At 39.0% G+C, this 25,498-nt stretch overlaps 1 protein-coding gene across 3 annotated transcripts; it reads right to left on the bottom strand.

The window, feature by feature from the left end:
• Positions 1–5,229: 5,229 nt before the first annotated feature.
• Positions 5,230–25,202, bottom strand: AMD1 (adenosylmethionine decarboxylase 1). 3 transcript variants are annotated; one of them, XM_057738937.1, is made up of 10 exons: positions 24,760–25,202; positions 15,981–16,139; positions 10,853–10,939; positions 9,773–9,899; positions 8,449–8,551; positions 7,181–7,223; positions 6,938–7,082; positions 6,733–6,825; positions 6,493–6,648; positions 5,230–6,068 (listed from the first exon to the last, which is right to left on the bottom strand). In XM_057738937.1, the coding sequence occupies exons 1-10, from the start codon at positions 24,867–24,869 to the stop codon at positions 5,928–5,930; spliced, it is 1,164 nt and encodes a 387-aa protein (XP_057594920.1). In that variant the 5' UTR covers positions 24,870–25,202; the 3' UTR covers positions 5,230–5,927. The 3 variants fall into 3 exon arrangements, with proteins under 3 accessions (XP_057594920.1, XP_057594921.1, XP_057594922.1); XM_057738938.1 differs by lacking the exon at positions 15,981–16,139 and having other exon boundaries at positions 24,760–25,200; XM_057738939.1 differs by lacking the exons at positions 9,773–9,899; positions 15,981–16,139; positions 24,760–25,202.
• Between the last annotated feature and the right edge of the window lie 296 nt (positions 25,203–25,498).

The following is a 25,498-nucleotide window of genomic DNA, read 5'->3' as shown; positions in this document are numbered from 1 at the left end:
ATTGTGGTGCACAGGCTCCTCATTGTAGTGGCTTCTCTTGTTGTGGAGCACGGGCCCTAGGCGCGTGGGCTTCAATAGTTGCGGCACATGGGCTCAGTAGTTGTGGCTCACGGGCTCTAGAGCACAGGCTCAATAGTTGTGGCACACAGGCTTACTTGCTCCATGGCATGTGGAATCTTCCCAGGGCAGGGCTTGAACCTGTGTCCCCTGCATTGGCAGGCGGACACTTTACCACTGCGCCACGAAGTAAGTCCATTTTGCAGGTTTTTAATCCCTGCAAAATATTGAGGGCTGGTTGGGGGAAAACGTGAATGGGATATACCATGAGCCTGCGTGGAGGACCAGGGTGAAGGACATCACAGGACTAATGAGAGGCCAACTTCCAGGGTTCACATTAACCTCCCTTACTACTAAAATGCTAAAACTGAAGTCAGAAGAAGCAAATATGCTATCAAAGATGGGGAACTAATTCTTGAATTGTAAATATAGAGGAAATAACTGAATTTCCAAGTTCTAGGTAGGTATAAAAGGGAGACTTATTTGGAAAAGAAGGTTTAGCTGAGACTGCTTAGTGATTAAAAAATGAGCCAGATTTTTGAATCTAGACATTTCTATTTGTGCAACCTTGGGCAAGTTACTTTACACAGGACAGTTTTGGGAACCTGTTTCGGTCTTAAGTTTCCATAGTATGTTAAAAGAATAAAGGAAACAAACCATATGGTTCTTTCAAAGGATGGAAAAAAAGAGGGGGCGTGGGGTGGTTCCTGCCAGAATTCAATATCAGAGCGAACTAAACACAAGTAGAATATGTAAAACGTATTCATCTAGGCATCTACATAAAACCAATAGCATTCTTGATGGACTACTCTTTTCTTCCTGAAATTGGGATGAGCATGCCTTAACAGAGGACCAGAATAAGCCTAAGGTGAGGAAAGCCCTTAGGGAGCAAAATGCAAGGATGCGTTCCCTCCCAGATGCACACTTACACCACCCTGACGTTACCTCCTTCAGTTTTGCTCCCTAAGTGTCTTCCCAACTTCACCTCAGCCAGTCTGCTCTTACCACTTAATACTCAACGTGTATTAGAGGTCCTAACAGGACAATAAAGAAAGTAAAAAATCTTTAAAACCAGTGAGCTTATCAGCAAGGTATCATGATACAATAAAATTTTTTTAAAAAAAATTGTATATCTGCAAGTTAGCAATTGGAAAAAAAATCCCACTGACAAGTTTTTAGCATCAAGAAATCTAAAATAGTTTGACAATCAAAATCACACATTACACAAAATATTGCTGAGAAAGATTAAAGATGACAGATGGATTCAACTCAATCCTAATTAATCATAATGCCCATCAGGCTTTTAAAAAATAGAAATCAACAGGCTTACTTTAATATTTACACAGAAATACAAAGTACACAGAACAGTCAAAGCAATAAGTAACTTACATGGTCGACCTAATTAAAAAAATATATATTTGGTTGCATTGGGTCTTAGTTGCAGCAGGTGGGCTTAGTTGTGGCAGGTGAACTTTTAGCTGTGGCACGCATGTCGGATCTAGTTCCCTAACCAGGGATCAAACCTGGGCTCCCTGCATTGGAAGCTCAGAGTCTTACCCACTGCGCCACCAGGGAAGTTTCCCCAACCTAATTTTTCAAAGGCACCAAATTAAACGGAAAAAGCATAAATGGTGCTGGATCAACTGATCATATGGTTAAAAATGAACTGCAATCCCTACCTCATATCACATAGAAAAATTTGAGATGGATCATAGATGTAAAAGCCAAAAATTATAAAGCTTTTACAAGAAAATAATACCACCATCACAATGTGGAGGAAGGCAGATTTATTGAGACAGAAAAGATAAAATGCACTAAAAAAAGTTGATAAATTAAGACTGTTGAAATTAAGAACTTCTACTCATCAATACACTGAGAAAAATGAAGACAGACGATATTTGCAAAACACTAGACCAAAAAAATTGTATCCAAAATATAGTCCTATATCTCATTAATAAAAAGAACCACTAATTTTAAAATGTACAAAACTTATTTTCATTCAAAGAATATAATGGCTAATAGCATGTTCATTAGAGAAATGTAGATTAATACAACATACTATTATACACTCAGAAGCCACAATACTTATATGCAAATGTTTATAGCAGCTTTATTCATATTTTCCCATTACTGGAAACAAAATATTTATTAACAGGAGACTAGCTAAACAAATTGTGGTACATTCATACAATGGAATACTACTCAGCAATAAAAAATACATGGTTCAACCTCTCAAAACTGTATACTAATGAAAGCATTAAGTGATTTAATTTAGTTCCAGAGCTGGGCGGGGAGAGAAACCCTAATCTATGGTGAAAATGTTTGGATAGTAGTTAAACTATCAACTGAAGTAGGGATAGTGCTTCATTGCTTAGGTAGGGCTATAAGGGAACCTTCTATTGTCCTGATATGGCTGTGGGCTAAGAGTATCCATTTTCAAAATTGTCGTTAAGATGTGTGTATTTCAATTTTTTATAAATCTTACCAAATAGGACATGTGTGAATAAGCGGAAAGATGAATATACCAAAGCAGAACTGAGGACTGTTGAAGCTAGGGTGTGAAGGTTCAATGTACTTCTTAAAATATATATCCAATTAAAATGTTTAATTACAAATCTTGACCTATTTTGGGGGCTCCTAGCTCACATATCCAACAGCATATTGGACACTGCCAATGGTTTTCTTCAAATCTTAGTCACATAACAGACCTCTATAAGCCTGCCTCAATTTCATCCTAGGTTTCTGGTTTTAACAACTTAGGAAAATGCTGGATTGCAAAAAGTAGTTTGAAGAAGGTTCAGTTTGGGGGCAAGAATGGACACTTGTCATCTTGTAAAAGACTAACAAAGTGGACCCTAAGGAGCAAACGCGAGTGGGAAAAAACTAGAAAAGTAAAACAAACTGATGATGATCAACAGTGGACATGCTTGCAGTGAACTCAGTTACAAAGTCTCTGAAGGTAGGATTGGGTGGATGGAATCCAAAGGACCAAATACTTCTTCCATTATGACAAAAAGAGAAGGGCACATGAGAATGTAAAGTTTGAAGGTGGGTAGGCAGGAAATGGTGAGTTACCTGGCTAGGACAATAAAAAAGTCTTTTATCTTTCATAGTGTGACATCACATTCACCAGATTTACCAGATTCAGATTATGTCCCTGAATCTGATTAACACTAAATGTCTGCCAAACTCAGTTACCTGTTTTTATAAAAGAATCTGGTGGTGTAGGTATTACACACATATTTTGGACAATATTCGAACAGGCTTATTCTGAGAAAGAGCCAAATATACATTTTTATAAGATTCCAGTTTCTAGCTTATTGTAGACGAGACTGAACAACTGAAATTTTGCCAAATGATGACATGTACCTGCATGGCATAATGATCAAAAGCTTATAACTTTGTTCTGGTTAACAGAAATAACAATGAATTAAACTCTGCCCTGCCCCCACCCACCATTAAGAACCTATTCCATAAAAAATGTTGGAATATTCACCTTCAAAATTTCCACTTTTCTAGCTCTAAACTCTAGCATTCTTATTCTTACTACTTATACCCCTTCTACTCTTTGATATCCTGGTATATAGCCCAGATGATTTCCTCTTAGTTTCGGTTATATAGCCACTAACAAAAAAAAAAGTTTAAATCTGTTCTCCCAGATCTTAAAGATCTTATCTTTATGACAACTTCCATAAATCTTAAAAAATGGTCATTAAGTACTGATTTACTCAATTAACTATAAAAACTTTAGATGTCTAGTATTTGGTCATGTATACATATTAAAAAAAATACATCAACAGAAAACTTTCTGAATGTCACTAGACAATGAATTAAGCAAACCTTTATTGAAGCTTAAATTGTGGTACAGAATACATTTCAACTGATTTAAGTCCAACACCATGAAGAGAGAAATTATGGCACCAAAATTTTCCCTCCTCTGTCATACATACTAGGATTAATTTAGATTACTATTCAATCTAAAGTTTTCATTTTTCTAGGCTTTGTTCCATACAAATTTGTGCAGTTTTCTCAACATCAAATAGAAATCTTAAATCTGGGGGGGTGGGGGGTGAGGAATCAGACCTCAAGCCAATAAGTGTCATCAAATCTACTGGGACACTGTTCAAGAACAAGATCCACTTTGAGCATTGGTCCTCATAATAGCACCGAAACATTAGGTACTGTGCACTAATTACAGAATCAGACTGATCCATTGATTGAAAGCTTCTTCAATGAAGCTTTGAATCAACAACGTGTTTAAAATAAAAGTTAAAAGTGTTCCAACCACTTGATTTCAAACCAAGCAGATTTTATGTTTAGAAACACTAAAAAAAAGTGTTTCATTTATAAATACGGAAGGAACAAAAACATCACTGCATCAATCCAGAAAGAATCAAAAATTGTTTGAGGACAAGGAAAAATACAAAACTGAGTCAGCTTTGCTCTTTTCTTAGATGCTTAAATGTCCATGTTAGCAAATACAGTTAAAAGATGCCAACTCTTTTAAGCCTGTATTTCTAGTCATTTCCCACTGACCATTTTGGAATTTTGTATGTTATGTTTTATGGATAGCATTCTGCTTCACTGTGTATATCTGAATAACCTGAACAGTTCTCATTCATCACTTGATGTTACTCCATGGTGAAAGAAATACCAGTAAGAACCAACAGAACACTATCACATGTACCACGAAGTCACAGAACTTCAAGTCATAAGATGGAAAAGACCAAAATTCTGCTTTGAACCAAAGTTTATGGTGTATCAGTAATAGAAATTAGTGGAAATGGCTATGAAAGTAAAAGTTAAGGTGAATCATCTGAACTGACCTGACTTGCTGAATCCAATACAACCTTTATCTTAAATCTCCTTGCTAACAAATTTAGTGGTAATTCTTTTATACTACAAATTTAGCAAGTTAATAAAGGCATGGTACTCATGAGAAGCTAATCTCATTTAATGGGGGGCAAAGAATGGCATACAGTTTCCATACAATTCTGCCAATATTCCCTAGTATCAATCTACATGTTCTTTGCTAATTAACATTAGCTTATTCCAAAAGAGCTCATGCTAATGAAAAATGCCAAACTCCATTTATCTTAAAAGAAAATTAAGCCCAGGGTCCATCCCCCCACCTCCCCCTCTGGGGTGTAAGATTAGTATAAACCCACAGTGTAACAGTGTATTGCTTTATTGAGGGGTGTGGTTAGGAGGGAAGACACCATGGTGAGGAACGAATCAATTGAAGTAATACAAGTATAGGAAGCAGTGAAATAGTAATACACAAAATGGATAACTGTTTTCTTAGAGGACTTGACTTATGGAAGAAAAACTTTAATTGGTGTTGCAAAAATATCTGTGTGAAGTAGAAATTGGTTTCAGTAACATTAGTAGAGAATATGTTGTAGAAAGTGGAGGTAACTGGATGTAAAATCCTGGCAGCAATTTAAAAGAACAGTCCCAGATGGCTAGGCTGAGGCCAACACCTAATGAGGACGAAAGCCTTGTCTGTGGGGAATTTTGGATGATACCTGGAGAAATATTACACTGTGCATAAACCAAATTGAATTGTTTTCACAAGTGTTGTAAAGTTTCATATAGTAAAAGGTTTTTTCTACATGCACTTCAATTTCACAGCAAGAGTGGCATAGGATACCTAAACACAGAAGAGAGCATTCATGCAAGATATCTAACTCCTTGATATAATAATGCATACAATTCAAAATGATTACACTATCATTACATCTAGGGCTTTCTGCAACTACAAGGTGGTGGTTATGGAAAGCATGGCCCTTGGTATCAATATCTAAAAAGCAGCCACCACCTTCTTCTACGTGTGTTCTCTTTTTGCGTTTTTTCTTCATTTTTATTAATCAACTCTGCTGTTGTTGCTGCTTCTTAGCAAAACTGGTAAAAACAAAATTGTAATCATTGAACATAGCGCTCTGGCAATCAAGACGTTTAAAACCTTCAATCTTCTGAGGCGAAGAAAGCACTGTGCGACATTTAGAACTCTGGAGAAAAAAAATTAAATTAACCATGAGTGCTCCCAATCTGCAGAAGTATTTTCAAACAAAGCAGTCATACAATAAATATTTAAGACTACTGTTTTAGTCAAACTGTGGCACTGAGATATTTTAGCTGACTTCTTAGGGGCTGGATGAAGTGGGACACCTTATGTCCCCTGGCACCACCACCCCCCAAGGTCTATCAACAGGGAAAATAGACAGGACAAGAGGGCCCCATGAACTGGGTTAGATATAAAAACAAGGACCAAGAGAAGTCTAATGAAACACATTAAGCTTCTCATCTACCAAACACCCCAATTAGTAGTACCTCTGGATATCTGACTATATGCCAACTCAGAATACATTTTATGACATGCGTCACTATCTTCATTTTCTGTAAGATTTTATTGTCAATAATAAAATACATTACCTGATTTACAAACAGGGTGGTCACAAATTTTCCTGGCTTGAAGACTTCCACAACTTTCCTGATCAGGTCATCATAGGAGGTCTGACTTAAGTTTGTTTCAAAGCTAACATAAGAAAATTCTGGTTCTGGAGTGATGTGAATAGTCCAATAAGTTCCCTTAGAGAAATAGTTTTGTGTTAATAATGGAAAGAGCACACTTAAAGCAAGATATTTATTATTAAGCAAGATATTCTTACTTACATCCGATTTCATTCCATTCATTGAATACCCACAAGGATTGAACAGTGTGGCATCAATGACAGAACCTGGTATCAGGTCACGAATTCCACTCTCCTGAAAAAAAGGCCAAAGACTGAATTAAAAACAAATTTGAAAAATAAATGGAGAATGAGTTAAAATATTTAGTCACCAAGCGGAATACAAAATTATTATTGAAAATGCTCACACGAGTGACATCCTTTGCAGTAACACCATCTTTCATGTAGAACTGGTCCATAACTGCTGGGTCAAGCTCACTCATCAGAATTTCCAGGGTTTGATCTGGCTGATTGATTACCCGACTCTCTGGGAAATCCAAAGTATACAAGTACCTATATAAAAGTACAAAACAGTTTCTATAAATGATAACTGGAAGTTTAAAATAAATCTTACATAGAACAAAACTTCCATCAAATTGGGTCCAACATACCAACAATCAGAATTCATGCGTCCCATACAATATGCTGCTCCATCTGTTAAGGAAGGAAAATGTTAAATTTTAACAGATCCATTCGATAGCAAGTAGGCAGGACCCCCCCCGCCACCCCCCCACCCCCCACACACACCTTTTAAGAAAAAACTTTACTGGCTGTCATCTGGAGATGCACTTCAGCTAGTGAGTCAGTCTAAATGGTGCTGAGAAAACTATGGGTTACTCTCCCTTAAAATTCCTTTTCTACTCACTCAAGTGAAAAAGTTATTTTAAGTAATATGTCCTTCCTTTCCATAGTGTTTCAAAGCCTCACTGAACACAGTAAATTAACAGTTGGTAGATTATTTAAACTGAATTATACTCAGCACTCTGATAAAGCCTAGCACAGTTTCATGTTAGTAGATAAGAACAGTAAGATAGAAATCTGATTTTCTTTTTAAGTCATCCCTGTGAACAACTTTGTGCCAAGTTACTACAACCATCTTAGGTTTTCAGCCTCTTCTAGGATATTAGGGTGTTAGATTAGACAACCTTTACTTCCCTGACCTTGAAGCTGAAAAAGGAAGGTCTATAAATTAAAGCTTAGTAAATGGATATTAGAAAATCCTGCCAGTTTAACTGAAGTGATACTATGATCTCACTAAGTTGACCATTAAAAAAAATTTTTTTTCTTTATTTTGGCTTCATCGAGTCTTAGTTGTGGCACACAGGCTCTCTCATTGAGGTGCATGCGCTCAGTAGTTGTGACACTTGGGCTTAGTTGCCCTGAAGTATGTGGGGTCTTAGTTACCCGACCAGGGATCGAACCCACGTCTCCTGCATTGGAAGGCGGATTCTTTACCCCTGGGCCACCAGGGAAGTCCGTAAGTTGGCCATTTTTAAGCCAGCGCAATTCCTGTACAGAATTCTGGACAGAGCTTCTTAATATGGACCAATGTCTTAGCATGGGTTTATGAGGTCAATGGGCATTTTTCTGGATGAAGGGATCACAGCCTTCATAATCACTAAGTTAGATATAAATGAGAGCAACTGGCTAGACAAAGATGAGCTCTCCCTCTCGCAGGTGATCAATTCCTTGATTTTTTTATCCCCCATCATTTCAACTACACTTATACAACATACTCTGAAATTTGTAATCAGCTACATTGACACAATTTATCCTAACTATATAATGTGCTACATTTGATACATAGGCATATATGTATATATGAAAGAATTTACCTTCTAGTTTTAAGAAAACAGGATTCAATTCTATTTAAACTTACTTGGGAAAATTGCATTAAGAAACTCTATTTCTTCCTGGAAATTCCGGTGTGGGTACCCCTGGTGAGAAGGCTTCATGAAATTCTTACGAGAATAAAAGAAGCTCTAAAAAAGACAGACAGATAACTGACATACACTGAATTCTATCACCTTTCCTAAACCAATCAACTATTTTCTACATATACATATCAAAACCATAACTATCTCCACAAATATTTTCCCCAATGACACCTAACACAGTGTTTTTCCTTTAATATGCTTAATCGATGTGTAGTACTTTGCTGGATGACAAACAAAAGCAAAGGCCACTGTGTCAAAGAGCAAGGTTTCAGACCAATATCCATGAGTCAGTGTTATACAGAGCAACACTGTTTTTCAGCTATGGATAAACAGTCTCAACAGAACATTAAGAATGTAGATTGTGTCACTGAATTTCTAGAAACTAAAAAATGCACAACTACTAATGATGGGTCACAACAACTGTAGAAACAAGGTACAATATTTCTAGAGCAGGAGTTTCTTTTTCTTTCTTTCCTTTTTTTGTTTTTTGGCCATGCCATACTGTAAGCCTTGGGGGATCTTAGTTGAACATGGGCCCTTGGCAGTGCGAGCATGGAGTCCCAACCACTGGACCACCAGGGAATTCCCTAAAGCAGGAGTTTCTAATCTGAGCTTTAAAATAGGCATGTAAGCAAAAACTTTGTGGGAGAACATGCGTATATTTAGTTTCAAGAGTCAATGATCCAAAAATTAAGACCATGTTGCTAAATACAGATCATCTTACAAGGATCAATAATTAACAAAAACTGTCTTAGGTCCTAATGACAGCTATCCTTTGCTGTTGTTAAGTAAAATATTCAACATCTGCTTATCAGAACAATTATACCCTAAGTATAAATTCTGACAGCATTCAAGAATTAACTGACTATTGCTCTTTAACATAAGCAATTTTTTAATATGAAGACTGGATGGTTTTTCTCGCTTTCCCTTCTTTTCTTAGTTTCTCTACCATTCATACTACTACTACCACTACCACTACCACCACCACCACTACTACTACTACTACTACTACTACTACTACTAAGGAATTAACTACTGAAAGTGTCTGCTTTTCCTTTCTCTCATTTAAGTTTTATCCAAACTTATTCTCTGGTTCCTCCATATTTTCTGCTGTTCATGAGCAACAGGCACTCTTTCTCCCCATGGTGTGAGCGTCCTTACCCATTACAATCGAACAAGTATACAAATTTATTTACCAGGCACATCACTGAATCCTAATGTTTATGCCCCACCCCTCAAAAGGATAAATGGTTTTTGATTACTTACTTGAATTGAGTCAAACCCACTGTAATCCCTAGCAAGTTTCAACAGGGGAACCAGTGCTTTCAGCAAGAGGGTGGTACCACATGTCTTCAAAATGAAACGTCTCTTGGAGACAAACATGCTACTCTCACTGCAGTTAAAAAAAAAAATTCACAGTATTATAATGATGTTTATGTACTACTGAGATGCTTAATCTATTATTGGGCTATCATTTATAACATAAACTGTTGGCTAATAATTTTAAATGTAAGATTTTAAGGAGGCAAGTAATGTTCTGTAGTATTCTTCCTCTTCTATTATGTAAAAATCAGGGTAAGGTTCTAGGACCCCACAGACACAGAACTAAAATTAGATATGAAGCACATTAGCTCATTACACAAGCCCTCTTTTACTAGTCAACTTTCCTCCTCACCTAACTGAAGACACTCAATTCATTTACCTCATCCTGAACTGCCCACTCTCACGTGTATTCCTGTAACCATCTCATTACTTTTCATTAGATAATAAGCTCCATGAGGAAAGGAATGTTTGTTTTTACTCACCATTATATCCCTAGGGCCTGGCACATAATAAGCATCTGATAAACATCTGTATATGCCAAGCACACGCTTAGTAAAAAGCAGGCACCATGTTCAATACAATAGCCCCAAGGCCCATTAGAATATTATAAGAATTCAATATGTTATTTTTGTACTTATAAAAAGACTGCATGGCTTTTTTCCCTTACATACAGCAATCCTAATTTTCATTTTGCCTGAAGTTTTGATAGGCATATAAAAAAGACCTACATCAGAGTTCTAGGGCAAAGGAACAGTGCCATTCTACTGTCCGCTCCTTTACAGACTCTTCCTGCTAACCTCAAGGAGGTAATGAAGATGGCAATCATTTTGAAGAGCTATTAGGTAAGAATTCAAAAACCTACTGTCTAGGGTTACCTGAAGTAAACATTTTATTTTACACCATATTTTATAAAATAAGGTAAAACCATTATAGAACTAAGATCAAGAGGAACGATTTGCTATTCCACATAAAGTATGATTCAAACTGAAATCGGTTAGCCAACACTTGTTTTACAGGACTTACCTGAGTACATAAGCTTCCTGCTTGTCAGTTTTTGTCACACTTATGATTGAACATTGCACATCCTTCAAAAGTATGTCCCACTCGGATCTATTATTTAACCAAAAAGAGGATGATTAATTCTTAACAGTACTTGCCTACTCTCATAAAAATTACAAAGGCCTCAAGCTTAAGCTTTCCAATGATTTAAGATCACATTTTATATTTGCTATCACATTCTTGTTCCAGCTTCTCTTATGAACACCAACATTTAGTTTGGCTTCAAAATAATTTATATTGACATACTCACCAAATAAGACGCATGCATTTTGCTACAGTATATGAAAAACAAAAAAGTGAACCAAAACCCGGGAAATTATACTATGTATTTGCAATTTATTAAGAAAAAGACAAAAAAAAAGAAAAAGGAAAAAAAGACAAATGGACAAAATAATGTAAATAGGCCATGTACAGAGGAAATACAAAAGGCCAATAAACCAAGAGAAAACATTACCTTTCACTAAGTGATTAAAGAAATGCAAGTTAAAATGAGATTTTTCCCCCCATCAAATTCTGATTTTTTTTTTGCTGTGCCGGGCGGCATGTGGGATCTTAATTCCCCAACCAGGGATCAAACCTGTGCCCCCTACATTGGAAGTGCAGAGGGAAGTCTGAACTGCCAGGGAAGTCCCTCAAATTCTGATTTTTAACCTTACTATATGAATTACAACTTAAAAAGCATCATTTCCTTAATCAATTAGACTGGCAAAGAGATTTAAATGTTTGACAGTAAAAGTAAGCTGGTACTCTCACACAGTTTTGATACTATTTCCTGCTATCAAATTGGCAGCTAATCACAATGCCCACTGCTATTTAAAGGTCTAGAAGCATTGTTAAAAAAATGAAAAATGTCTTTGGCTGATGATTCAATAGTACAAGCATACTCATAAGGTCTTGGGAATACTCTGTAGCTCTCTATCTAATGGGATGACAAAATGCCCATTTCAACAAAGCTGAAATGCAGTTAAGGCAACAGACAGCAAAAAGGAAATCATATGGGCTAGTCTTAATCTACCCGATTGAGACCTAAGGTAGTGCTTCCTCTTTATTGTGCCCACTATAAACAGAAAGTTAACATAAAATACTCCCACGGGATAGCTTAAAATAACCAGTACCAATCAATCCTGCTAGAATTTTGTACCTGTTTCATCATTTTTCTAAAGGAAAATATAAATGGCCAAATAGGCTATTGGATGAGCAGTCACCAGGCAGCAGTATTTCCTTCCATTGGTAGATTAAATTGAACACTACTCAGACCCATCTGAAAATGTAAATGATTTAGCCTTGCTAATAATTAAAGACTATCTGCCCAGAACTTTACCAAGCAACGTATTTTTTTTTAACCAAGCAACTTGTAAAAAGAGCTAACAACTATTCTTTTTAAAAGGTGTTAATGATTATTTATATAAAGAAGAAAATACACATTAGACTTAGCCATGTTTTTGCAGTTTGCTTCAAATTTTAAAAATGGTTCAATTTCTTGTTTAGGTACAGAAAAACAGTTGCAATTAAGACCCAGTTCTGAGTAACACAAATTTATAGATTGTCTTAGGTACTGAAGTAGTAGCTTTGAGTTTCATATTTCTAAGATACAAAGGTCACTAATGTGTGAACAACATTCCAGAACCCATAGTATTTCAGTTCCACAAAGAATATGCCTTCATGCAAAAAGGAATAACCAGAACTAAAGAAAAACATGGAGCTCTTATCGAAGTTATTGCTTTTCTGCTTTGTGACATTTCTTACAATTACTCCTGGGCTTGGTTTAATAAAACCTACCTCACATGACTGATAAGAATAAATTACATAATGCATACAAAATTTACCTACTAGATAGTAAGAATTCAAATACTGAATATGAAAGTAAATAATAAAAATACCCACTATAAACATTAGATGCATTAGGTAAAACTCTGGAGTACTGGGATCTTTTTTTTTTGTTTTTTTCATGTGGACCATTTTTAAAGTCTTTAATGAATTTGTTACAATATTGCTTCTGTTCTGTTTTGGTTTTTTGGCTGTGAGTCACGTGGGATCTTAGTTCCCTGACCAGGGATCGAAACCGCATCCCCTGTGGTGGAAGGCAAAGTCTTAACCACTGGACCACTAGGGAAGTCCCAGGGATCTCTTTAGAGATCTATTTCAGATCTTTCTTTCAATAATGTTACTGGCTTAATGTCATTACCTACTGACTTCCCACTAGAATCCAGCACTCCTGCAAATATCCTCTTCTATCCAGGGGACATACTTTAATCACCCCTTCTCAGTTCTATTCAGTATTTATATTGACTAGCTCCGCCCCGCCCCCATTTTATTCAGATATAATTGACATACATCACACACAAGTTTCAGATGCACATCATGATGATTTGACTTATGTATACTGCAAAATGACTACCGCAATAAGTTTAGATATACACAATTTAAAAAAAAGAAAAAAGCATTAAAAGAAAAAAATTTTTTTTCTGTGTGTTGAGAACTCAGGATTTATTTTTCACATATCATACAGAACTGTTAACTATAGGCTATTAAACATGTCCTGTGGCTGAGCTAGATATAGTATAACGTGACCCTTTCCTCTCTTGTATACCTTTTTTTCTAGATTTAAAAGCTGTGTTGCTTTTTCATTTGCTTCTGTTTTTTACACACTTATCCAAATGTATCCTCAGGTGGTTCCCCCAAATGTCTCCTTTCAACATTTTCTTTTAAATGGTTCTTGGCCAAGAATAGGGTGCTAAGACTTAGCTAGTCAGAAGTTCTGTGCTTGTTTAGTGGACCTCTCTGTATCTAGGCTTGTTTCACTGAGGAACTCTGTGTTTTTGTTGTTGTTTTCCTGGGTAGGTCAGATTACCCAAATATTCTCTTGCCTGGAGCAAATTAAGATTTCTGGTAGGCAAAAGAGGAGAAAGGGCTAAGGGATCTAAAACTCAGTCTAAGCTTTTCATTCTGTTTTCAGTGTAGTGACTCTACCCCTCAACAGGACCCGCTTCCCTTACTTCAGAAAGATCCTGTTTTACTCTCCCCACAGAATAAAACTATTATCTAATCTTCAGATCTCCTGGCATGCTCCTTCTCATCTGACACATTTTATGATCAAGATACAATGAGAAGAGCGAAGTAAGTCAGAAAAAGAAAAACAAATACCATATGCTAACTCATATATGTGGAATTTAAAAAAATGGTACTGATGAACCCAGTGATGGGGCAAGAATAAAGATGCAGATGTAGAGAATGGACTTGAGGACACAGGGTGGAGGGCGAAGGGGAAGCTGGGACGAAGTGAGAGAGTAGCATTGACATATATACACTACCAAATGTAAAACAGATAGCTAGTAGGAAGTTGCTGCATAACATAGAGAGATAAACTCAATGATGGGTGATGCCTTAGAGGGCCAGGACAGGGAGGGTAGGAGGGAGTCGCAGGAGGGAGGGGATATGGGGATATACGTATAAATATAGCTGATGGGGATATATGTATAAATATAGCTGATTCGCTTTGTTGTACAGCAAAAACTGGCACAAGAGTGTAAAGCAATTATATTCCGATAAAGAGCTTAAAAAAAAAAAGATACAATGAGAAGAATAATCAAAGCAAATAAAGGGTACATTAACAGATATATAGATAACTAATCTATTTTCTGTATTTCAGCCACACTGGGTTTTTCCCACAACCTATTCTCTCTTCCTGGTTATAGGACACCATAAAACTGTTCACCCAAATTGAACAAGAACATATTAATTATGCTGAGACAACTGTTGTAACTTTGTTCTGGATATTGCTAAATGGATTTCCCCCTACCTAGAACCTCTGTCCCCACCTCCCTTCTTCCAGCTCAAGTCACCCCACTACCCCCACCAGATCAAATCTGCCATTAAAATGTTTTAAAACTCAGAAGGCTTACCTAAGTGCTTCATTTGTGTGACTATTTTGGTATTCACGTTAATCCCACTAGAATCATTCCAAGTAGTTAAGGATTGAGTGTTTTATTGTTTCCATCTTCAGTGCCTAGCCTGGTTCACAGCAGGCCCTCAAATATTTGTTGAATCTGGCAATAATTCTGATTATATCTTATAAACTTGCTAGAAGATCAAACAGCCCTAAATTTAAAAAACCTAAACTGTTACATGATCCTTTACTGTTTTTAAAATGTGTCATCATAACAGTTCAGGTATTTAGAGAGTGGGTTCTTGAAAAGAAAAAATAAAAGATTTAACAGAATTATTCTGTTAATGACCTATATATATTCTACATGAAATGCTATCTTAATCTACATAAATGAAGGTTACTCATTTCAATGCCCAATATCTTAGCTGTTACAGAACCCATTCATTATAATGAACCTAAACATGGACTATTTTCTCAATTATTTTTTCTGCAACACACTCCTCTTCCTGTGAATCTGACACAAAATGTTAAAACCTTTGGTTAGTCCCACCAGGATCTGCTCATTTTCAGTCTCAATCTTTTTCTCTCTCTATTGTTCACACTGGGCAATTCCTACTGATCTGCCTTCAAGTTCACTCACTCTTCTGTCATCACCATTCTACTAAAGCCCGTTGAGTAAACTTTTTATACCAGTAGTTATTTTTTAGTTTCATCTTCTATTTCTCTGCTAAGACTTTTAAGTGTTCACCTTTACTTCTTATAGAATGGTTGTGACAGCTGCTTTAAAATCCTGATCTCCATAACCTAGAGGTTAGAGTCTACTAACTGCCTTCCTTTGAAAGAATTTCCTAGTCATTTGTATGTGTCGAGTAATTTATGACTGCATCCTGGACATCACGTTATATGATTTTAAATCTCCTTTAAATCCTGTGGAGCATGCTGATTTTAAAGAATTGTGTTAGCAGACAACTGAAATGGTTAAGTTCAGTCTTGTTCTTATCCAGCTTCTATGGGTTATGTTACGATTTCAGAGTTACGAAAGCCAATGCTATGGTATTCAGAGCTCTTCTGCATATGTGCCACACAGTGGCCAATCTATCAGTTTTCAAAGCCTTTGATATGCTGTTTAGGGTCAGATCCATACATAAGCAGCGAAGGAGTGTGAAGGAGTGTTCATATAAATCATTAAGGGATAACTTTCTTCACCTCTTTGCTCTCCATGATCTCCACAACTTTTGGCCCAAGGGTGGGGGATGGGGTAGGGTTGGGGTGATGGTGAAGATGGCCTGCTTCTTGGTCCTCTGGCTAGAAAGCCAAGGCTTTAGTTTCCCCACTCTGCAGCAGTGTGCTACAGGACTGCCTGAGCTGTGGCAGGAAAGAACAGAAAAAAGGTGAAGCAATACAAACACAGAAAAGGGATTTTTCCCGCTCTCTCTAACGCAAAGGGGCCCCCTCCTTTCCTTCTTTGCATTCCAGAAAAAGACTTCTCTTAGAGCTCAGTCTGTGTGCAGTTCTGGGTTTCTGGCAGCTTTTGAGATATCACTGCAGGAGATACCAGAGGAAAAAAAGAAAAACTCAAGGCTATTTCAGTCATACTTTGAGTTTTGGCTTCCTTCTCCAATTCACCTAACATTTACCTTTCAAAGTCCTCGGATAGCTGCTCCATGAATTCTGTCCAGGGTTTTTAGTTGCATTTAATGAGCTGAGTGTGCTTATTCCACCTTGATGGAAACAAGAATGCTCTTGCACTCTATTCATCATTGTTAATAAATTCTGCAACTAAACTCTTCCTCACCTAACAGAACCCCTCAAGTAGTCAGTATTTTTCAAAGTCACAGTATGAAAGGAATTGCTTTAAAACACCCTAAGCCAAACACAGTTGAATAGTCTATCAACCAAATGATTGTTGGCTTAAAAAAATAATAAATCAAAGGGTAAGAAAGATGTAACATATAGAATTGAAGAAGTCACTACAATGCTATACATGAGCATAAAGAGGAAGGAGAAAACCAAACAGCTGAGAATTTCAGCAAATTATTAAAATCACATTTCTCTGGGGAAAATAAGCCTCCTTTTGTAAATAAAATTTTTTTGGATCCTAGCCACACCCAGATCATGATAAACATCCCAAACAGTATGCTCTTTACAAATGATAGTGCACGGATTGAATGATCTTAGTCACTATGCCAGAAAAGTAAAACATTAATGGCATATTATATTTTATATTAAAAGTTTTCTTAGTCTGTGACCTAATATAATAGGACAAATTGAGGTTTACAATTAAAATGACAAGAAACTTCTATGTCATCTTAATTCAACAAGACTTGGAACGGCAAACTGACAACTTTTATTTTTGGCCACACCGCACGGGGTTGTGGGATCTTAGTTCCCAACCAGGGACTGAACCGGGCCACTGCAGTGAAAGCACCAAGTCCTATCCACTGGACCATCAAGGAAAATTCCCCTGATTACACTTTTTAATGTAAAAATTAAGTAAACACCTCAGGTCAAATGACCTTCAACAAAGGTGCCAAGACTAACTGGGAAGAGACAGTCTCTTGAGCAGTCAATGCTGGGAAAACTGGATCTGCAGAGAAAAGAATGAAATTGGACCCTTACCTTACACCATATAACTCAAAATGGATTTAAATACCTAAATTAAAGGACTTGCCTGGTGGTCCATTGGTTAAGAATCCGAGCTCCCAATGCAGGGGGCCCGGGTCTGATCCCTGGTCAAAGAACTAGATCCCACATGCCACAACTAAGAGCTTGCTTGCCGCAGCAACAAAAAGATCCTGCATGCTGCAAATGAAGACCCAGAGCAGCTAGCTAAATAAACAAACAAATACTTTTTAAAATGTTAAACACCTAAATTAAGACACAAAACTATAACACTCCTAGAAGAAAACATAGGGAAAAGCTTTAGGACATTGGATTTGGCAAAGCTTTCTTAGTTAGATGTTACACAATAAGCATAAGCAACAAAAGCAAAAATAGGCAAATGGGACTACATAAAACTTAATAACTTTTGTGTATCCTAGGAAAACACTCAATAGAGTCAAAAGACAACCTACAGGATTGGAAAAATGTCTGCAAATCATACATCCGATAAGAGGTTAATACCCAGAATAAATAAGGAACTCCAACAACAAAAACAACCCAATTTAAAAGTAGGCAACGGACTTAGACAATTCTCCAAAAACAAAAAAGATACACAAATGGCCCCCAAGCATGTAAAAAGATGCTCAACAGCACTAATTGTTAGAGAAATGCCAATCACAATCATACCCATTAGGATGTCTGCTATTAAAAAGGAAAAATGAAAGAACAAGTGTTGGCAAGAATGTGGAGGACTTCCTGGGTGGCACAGTGGTAAAGAATCCACCTGCCAATGCAGGGGACACAGGTTCGAGCCCTGCCCTGGGAAGATTCCACATGCCATGGAGCAACTAAGCCCATGTGCCAGAACTATTGAGCCTGTGCATCACAACTATTGAGCCCCTGTGCCGCAACTATTGAAGCCCACGCGCCTAGGGCCTGTGCTCCACAACAAGAGAAGCCACTACAATGAGGAGCCTGTGCACTACAATGAAGAGTAGCCCCGGCTCTCAGCAACTAGAGAAAGCCCGTGTGCAGCAACGAAGACCCAACGCAGCCAATATAAATAAATAAATAAAAAAATATATATATATAAAAAAAAAGGAATGTGGAGAAATGTTAATACTTGTGCACTGTTGGTGAACATGTAAAATTGTACAGCCATTATGGAAAACAGTATGAACGTTCCTCAAAAATTTAAAAATAAGATTTACCACACGATCCAGCAATTCTGCTTCTGGGTACGTATATAAAATAATTCAAAACAGGATCTGGAAGAGATATGTGCATACCCATGTTCCTTGTTACTCACAATTGTCAAGAGAAGGAAGCAACCTAAACGTCCATCAAGGGATTCATGGATAAAGACAATGTGGTGTATACATAAAATGGATTATGTGGCCTTAAAGGAAATCCTATCAAATGCTTCAGCGTGGATGAATCTAAGAATTTTATGCTAAGTGAAATACGCCAGCCACAAAAGGATGAATACCGTAGGTTTTCACTTAAGAGGTACTCACACATTCATATGAAGTATCTAAAAGTCGTCAAAATCATAAAGAAAGGTGATCGCTAAAGGCTGGGGGAAGAGGGGAGGGGAATAGTGTTTAATGGGGTGTTTCAGTTTTGCAAAATGAAAAGTTCTACAGATCTGTTGCACAACCATGTGAACATACTTAATACTGAACTGCAGGCTTAAAATGGTAAAATTTAATTTTAGACTTTAAAAAGCCCCCCCCACAGCAATGAACACCCAACGCAGCCAAAAATAAATAACATTAAATAGATAAAATTAAAAATAAAAATAAAATTAAAAAAAGGAAAAGTAAAACAAAATTTAGAGGGAAAAAAGAACATCTTCATTACCTCAGGAGGAGGAAAGATATTTTAAATAGGATACAAAACCACTACCCACTAAAGGTGACAAATGGGACATTAAAATTATGAACTTTCATTTTTAAAGCTATCATTAGGGCTTCCCTGGTGGTGCAGAGGTTAAGAATCTGCCTGCCAATGCAGGGGACATGGGTTCGAGCCCTGGTCAGGGAAGATTCCACCTGCCGTGGAGCAACTAAGCCTGTGTGCCACAACTACTGAGCCCATGTGCCGCAACTACTGAAGCCCGTGTGCCTAGAGCCCATGTTCGGCAACAAGAGAAGCAACTGCAATGAGAAGTCTGTGCACCGCAACTAACAGAAAGCCCGCGCGCAGCAACTAACACCCAACGCAGCCAAAAAATAAAAAAAAGAACAATGAGTAAATAAATAAAGTTATCATTAATAAAAGGAAAAAGGAAACCAAGGGTATAAAATATTTGTAATACACATATTGGACAGAGAATTCATCCAGAATACATCCATGATATATACAGAACTTCAGCAAACTGAAAAATCATCCCCAAAGAAAAGACAGGCTGATTTGAACAAGTATTTCACAAAAGACAGCCAAATGGTGAATAAAGCTATGAAAAGATACTCAACTCCATTAGTCTGAAGGGAAATACACAGACCACTATATACGCACAATAATAACTAAAATTAAAGACAACACAAGTGTTGGATGAAGATATGGAGCAACCAGCACCCTTATGCTGAATATATGCACACCCTATGACTTAGCAATTCTATTCCTAGGTATGTGTATATCTAACAGGAAAGCATACATATTGCTCACTAAAAGACACACTAGTGTTCATAGCAATATATTTGTATTAGCAAACTGGAAATCACTCAAATATCCATATTATTAACAGATTTGATAAACTGTGGTGTATAGACACAAAATACAACATTGAGAATGAACTAAAAAACCTCAAACATAATGCTGACCAAGGGAGGCATAACGCATACTAAATGATTCCATGTCATATATAAAATGGGAAAAACTAACCTATGGTGTGTTAGAAGTCTGCATAGTGGTTCCTCTAGGTGGAGGGGGAACAGGTTATAATTCAAAGGAGGGGACTTCTGGCTAGTTATATTCCTTAGATTTGAGTGCTGGTTACATGAATGTGATCAATTTGTGAAAATTAGAGATGTACTTATGAGTATTTATGTATTGATTTAGGCTGTGCAGGGTCTTAGTGGTAGCAGAATCTTCATGTGTACTCTTAGTTGCCACACGCATGCAGGATTTAGTTCCCTGACCAGGGACCGAACCGAAGTCCCCTGCATTGGGAGCACAGACTCTCAACCACTGGACCACCACGTAAGTCCATGATTCTTTTAACTTTTGTGTTATGCTTCAATAAAATGCTCAAAAACCCCAAAATATCTGTATTCAGAAGATAAGCTCTTTTGCTAATAGCCAGATTTTTCATATCATATTTTCTTTTTGGCAGATTACCACTTTCTTTAGCTCTGCTGGACTAGTTCCTTCAAAATGGCCCTATGGTTTTTTTCTCTTGGTTCTTATCTTTGGAATAATTTCCATGTCACAAATTCTTCAAACCCCACATTGCTTCCATTTAAGTACTTTTTGATCCTTGTACCTGATGACAGCAGAAGCTTTTCTATAAAACTATTTCAGCAGCTTTTCAAATTCTCCAAATTCATATTCATCATTGTTAGTATACAAAGAATTCGGGGGCATCTAGTACTCTAAACTTCAAATTCTATTCATCTTTCCATTTACAGTTTATCTACAAGATTTTTGACATATACATATACCTGTGAAACTATCACAGGATAGTGACCACAGGCATCACCCCTAAAAGGTTCCTCATGCCTCTCTCTGTAGTCCACTCCCACCCCTTAACTCCCATCCTCAGGCAACCACTGATCTGCCTGTAAGATTAGTACATATTTTCTGATTTTATAGACATGAAATCTTACAGTATAGTACTTCTCGTGGGACTTAATTATTCTCCAGCACAATTATTTGTTGCATGTATCAGTAACAGTTCATCTCTTTATTAATGATTAGTATTCCATCATATGAATACATCATAATTTGTTTACCCATTTGCCTTGTTAATGAAGATCTTCTTCCAGTTTGGTACTATTGAAAAATAAAACTTATGAATACATTCACGTAAAAGTCTTTGTATGGACACATTTTCTGTTCACTTGGGCAGATACATAAGTGGACTAGACTGGCTGGATCATATGATAGATGTATTAACTTATTAAGAACTGCCAAACCATTTTCTGAAGTGGATATACTGTTTTCTATTCCCATCTGCAGTGCATGAAAATTCTGATTCCTTCACAATTTGTCAGGGTCTGATATCAAAATTACACAAACTCCCAAAGGAACTGTGAAGTGTAGTCCCTCTCTATTAACTATTAGAATGTATGAAAAAGGTTGGAATTATTTCTTCCTTGAATGTTAGAACACTCCAGTATAACCATCTGGGCCTAGATTTATCTTTATGGGATGATTAATGACTAACTCAATTCATGCAATGGTTATAGGACTATTAATATTTTCTATTTCTTCTTGCATCAATGCAGAAAGGTATTTTTCTAGTAATTTTCCCTTAATATCCTTGTTATCTTTCAATGGGTAATGACGTCCTCTTAGGATATCTTAACCCTTTCCATATTCTTAGGCTTTTTGTTTTATAAACAGTGTAGTTAATTTGTTAATTTTATTCCTGTCTGTTCATGTCTTTTGACTATGGCTTTTGTCTATCTGCATTTTAGTGGAGTTACTGAGGTTGGAGATGTGAGGTAAGAAAAGGAAGGATTTTTCTGGCTTCCAAACTTTCACAACATTAAAAAAGAACAAAGCTACTGATGACTGATTATTCTGTTGAAGAATTAAGGTTTAACTTCATTAAGCAATCCAAAACTCACTATCTCCTCTACCTGAATAAAAATACATCAAGGTAGGGCACCCTTTAATGTTAAATAGCCCTTTAGACTACAATCTGATATACTTTCTCCTCTAGCCTGGTTGGCTTAAAAAAAAGGAAAAGAAAAAAAGATTCTGTCCTTAAGGGCAAAGAATCAAAGATAAAGATGTTAACACTTACAGTTACTATGTGTCAGTCAGTTTTTAAGTACTGTATCAACCCACTTAATCCTCACAATTACCCTATGAGGTAGGTACCATTATTTTCTCCATCTTAGACAGAAATATCAAAGAGCTAGCTATTAGATGATGTTTGAATTTAAATCCAGACATGCCACAGCCAATACATTAACCATTTCATTATGCATTACTCTTCTAGAAGACTGATAATCCTTCTGTGGTCTCTGAGGCCTGCACCCCACCTCCTCAGATACCAGAAGCCAATGATTTTCTCTGGCCAGGACATTGATTTTAGGTGATTTATCAATCACGTATTGTTTTTCAGGTACTTTTTAAAAACCTAATAAATAACATAACCGGTTGATCTTTGCCTGACACGTCACTGAAAAATGTTCCTGGAAGGTTACTAAGGACATCTCTGTTAAATGCAACAGATGTTTCAACAGCTGAAATGTGGTAGTAAACTCTCACAATAGTGATTTAACAAATTTCAAGTGTCTACAAAACTTGTAGCACTAAATCACGAATTCAACAAAACTGAACATTGTGTCCTTGAAGGTATAACTTTTGCCATCATTTTAAGATCCACCCTGAAGCAGTAAAACAATTTAAACTGATTGAAAGTACAAAAGTGGTTTTCAAACATTTAAGAAAAGCAAGTTGCCCATTTATAATTCTCCTTCATTGAGGGAACTCTTAACTAAAAAAGCCCAAACTTAAATTCTGGCATTTTTGCTCAAGAAATCAGGGAGGAAACACTCCCTTCACTTTATTAAGAAAGTGTGCTTACAAATAAAGCTTCAATCCATTTAAAGAGCCAGAGTAGAAAATTGTTATTCATTTTATCAGACTGTTCTTACTCATTAGTTCTTCCTGACAGCATTTTCTAGGTAACCCCATCACAATCGTTTTACCAAAAGCATATCACCAACACCAGGCAGCTTTCCCATCTGTGAAATGGAGAAAAATCGAAGCTTCCCCATGTTTATAAGTAACTGCTTCCTATAAACATATAGCACTTACAGTAAAGAGCTATGTTAAGACATTTTAAGCGTCACACAAAGCTTGAAAAATGAAACCGATCAAAACTTCAGCTAATGCAATGCTTTTCTACAGGAGATTTCTTCAATATAGACTGCCTTAAAGTCCCGGCTGCACGTGTCCGCCTGGATTCCCTTCTCCAGTTGCTTTTTGTCAGGGAAGGCGGCGAGCGCAGCCAACATTCCTGAAACGCCCATTGGCCCACACCCCGGAGCCAGGCTCCCGGTCAGGCCAAGAGCTCATTGGTCGTTGCCTCTCAATGAAGCGGCCGCGCCGGCTCCTCCGCCGCACCGCCACACTCGCTGCACTTGTGCGCGGAGGGGTGCCTAGCGGTCCCAGCGCCTGGGGGAGCCGGCCCAGCCACCATCCGGGTGGCCTTCGCCCACGTCTCCGATTGGATGGAGACCACTACAAGATCTCCTTTTCTACGCGATCGCCAAGCTCTCTCGCGTGACTGCCCGGGGTGGGAGGCTGGGGCCCCAGATTCCTTTGCAGGATAAGACATTAAAGGTATTATGTCCGAGCTCGGACGGGCCTCTAGCCCGTTAACGTAGGCAAGCCTCACTCTACCCCGCACCTCGCCGGACCCCGCCGACTCGGTAACAGGTTACACAACCCAAGGTCAAGAGACTCGAGAGCAAGCCTCGGTGGGCTTCCCGGCCGTCTCCTCGGGCCGCCCCGAAAAGGCTTTGGTGCAGAGCACGTTAGGGCGGCGGTGGGGCCCAGGCACTGCGACACAGCCGCTCCCGCCCAATCCCCGGCGCCCGGGCGCCACATGCTGCCAGCGCCGACCGCGGGCGGGAGGCCTGCTCACCAGCCCCTCGGCCCGGGCCCTGGCGGACCCCCGCCTCCCGCCGCACGCGGAGAGAACGAGTCGGACTCCTGACCCGCTCCCTCCCTCCTCCACTCCCGAGGCGGACACGCCCGAATTAGCGCCTGACTAAGCCCGCCGAGCCACACCTGCCGGGAGGGAGCCCGCGCGGCCCCCACCCCCGGGCACCCCACCCGGGGCCCCGGACAGCCAACTCCGGCGGAGGTGGGGGTGCGCTGGGAGGTGAGGGCCGCCCCACCACCCGGAGCGGCGCCGTCCGCCGCCCCGCCGGGGACATTACCTGAGCACGCGGCGGCGCCGGCCTCCTCCCCTCCCCCAGGGCAGCGCCCGGCCCGGCAACGGTGGCGGGAGAAGCCGGCTCGGGCCGCGCGTGGACCTGGCTGCTCCCCCCAGTGCCGGGGGCCCCTCCACCGCCGCCAAAACGACCCCCGCCGGCGAAGCTGCCCCCACCTGAAGGCTGCGGGATCTCAGCCCCCGCCCCCCAGCCTGGGGCTGCTGCCTCCCAGGCGGCGACAGCCCTCAGACCCGAGCACCCACCTTGGGATGGTGCGAAGATCCCCAGATCCTTGGTTTGCGTCGGGTTGCTGCCTGGAGAACCAAACCTCCAGCAGCTTCTCGGTCCCTTCGAAAAAATGTGCAGCTTCCATCACCGTGAGACTAGCGAACAACCAACAACCACAGAAAATCAACTAAATTAAATCTCTTCTCCCGCCGCTGCCGCCGCTGCGGATTGTTCCAGCTGTTACTAAAGTTCAGGTTCCTTTTTTTGCTATAATTTTATATTAACTTTTTTTAAAAAAGGATTAATAAAATTTTCCCGGCTTTTTTTTTTTTTTTTTTTTTTGTGAGCGAAAGTTGAACGTGAGTCTGTTGGAAATAGAGGCAGATACAGCTCAGTCTCTTGTAGTCCGCTGTTTCCCCGTTAGAGAGAGTAGAGCGAGCGCTAGCTAATGTCGCCGGCCATACTGTGGGAGCGAGGCCGCTGCGTGAGCACCGAATTTATATACCCCATCGGCTCGAAAGGCCAGGAAGTGACGCAGCGTCCCGCCCCTGCGGCTCGTTGCTCCAGCCTCCTGTCAATCACCAGCCGCCCACTTGCGGCTGGCTGGCCGCCCGCCTGCCTGAGCGCGGGGAGCTGGCCGCCGCGCTGGGATTCGGGCTGGCCCTTGGGCGGGAGACGGCGGTCTGTTGTCCGGTTGGGGACTAGAAACCTGGGATCGAATGTGGGGTGGGTGGGAGAGCGGGGACGGAGTGAAGAAAGGCTGTGCAGCGCTGC

This window comes from Hippopotamus amphibius, chromosome 6 (assembly GCF_030028045.1).
Source record: "Hippopotamus amphibius kiboko isolate mHipAmp2 chromosome 6, mHipAmp2.hap2, whole genome shotgun sequence".
Taxonomy (NCBI): domain Eukaryota; kingdom Metazoa; phylum Chordata; class Mammalia; order Artiodactyla; family Hippopotamidae; genus Hippopotamus; species Hippopotamus amphibius.
The sequence above is the reverse complement of the archived record's forward strand: the minus strand, read 5'-3'. Positions and strand labels throughout refer to the sequence as shown.

Coding starts and splice junctions, on each gene's coding strand:
- AMD1 (XM_057738937.1), bottom strand. CDS start 24,869: ATGGAAGCTGCACATTTTTTCGAAGGGACCGAGAAGCTGCTGGAGGTT. Junction 6,649..6,732: donor TGAATGGAATGAAATCGGAT/GTAAGTAAGAAT, acceptor TATTTCTCTAAG/GGAACTTATTGGACTATTCA. Junction 6,069..6,492: donor CCACCCTGTTTGTAAATCAG/GTAATGTATTTT, acceptor TTTTTTCTCCAG/AGTTCTAAATGTCGCACAGT.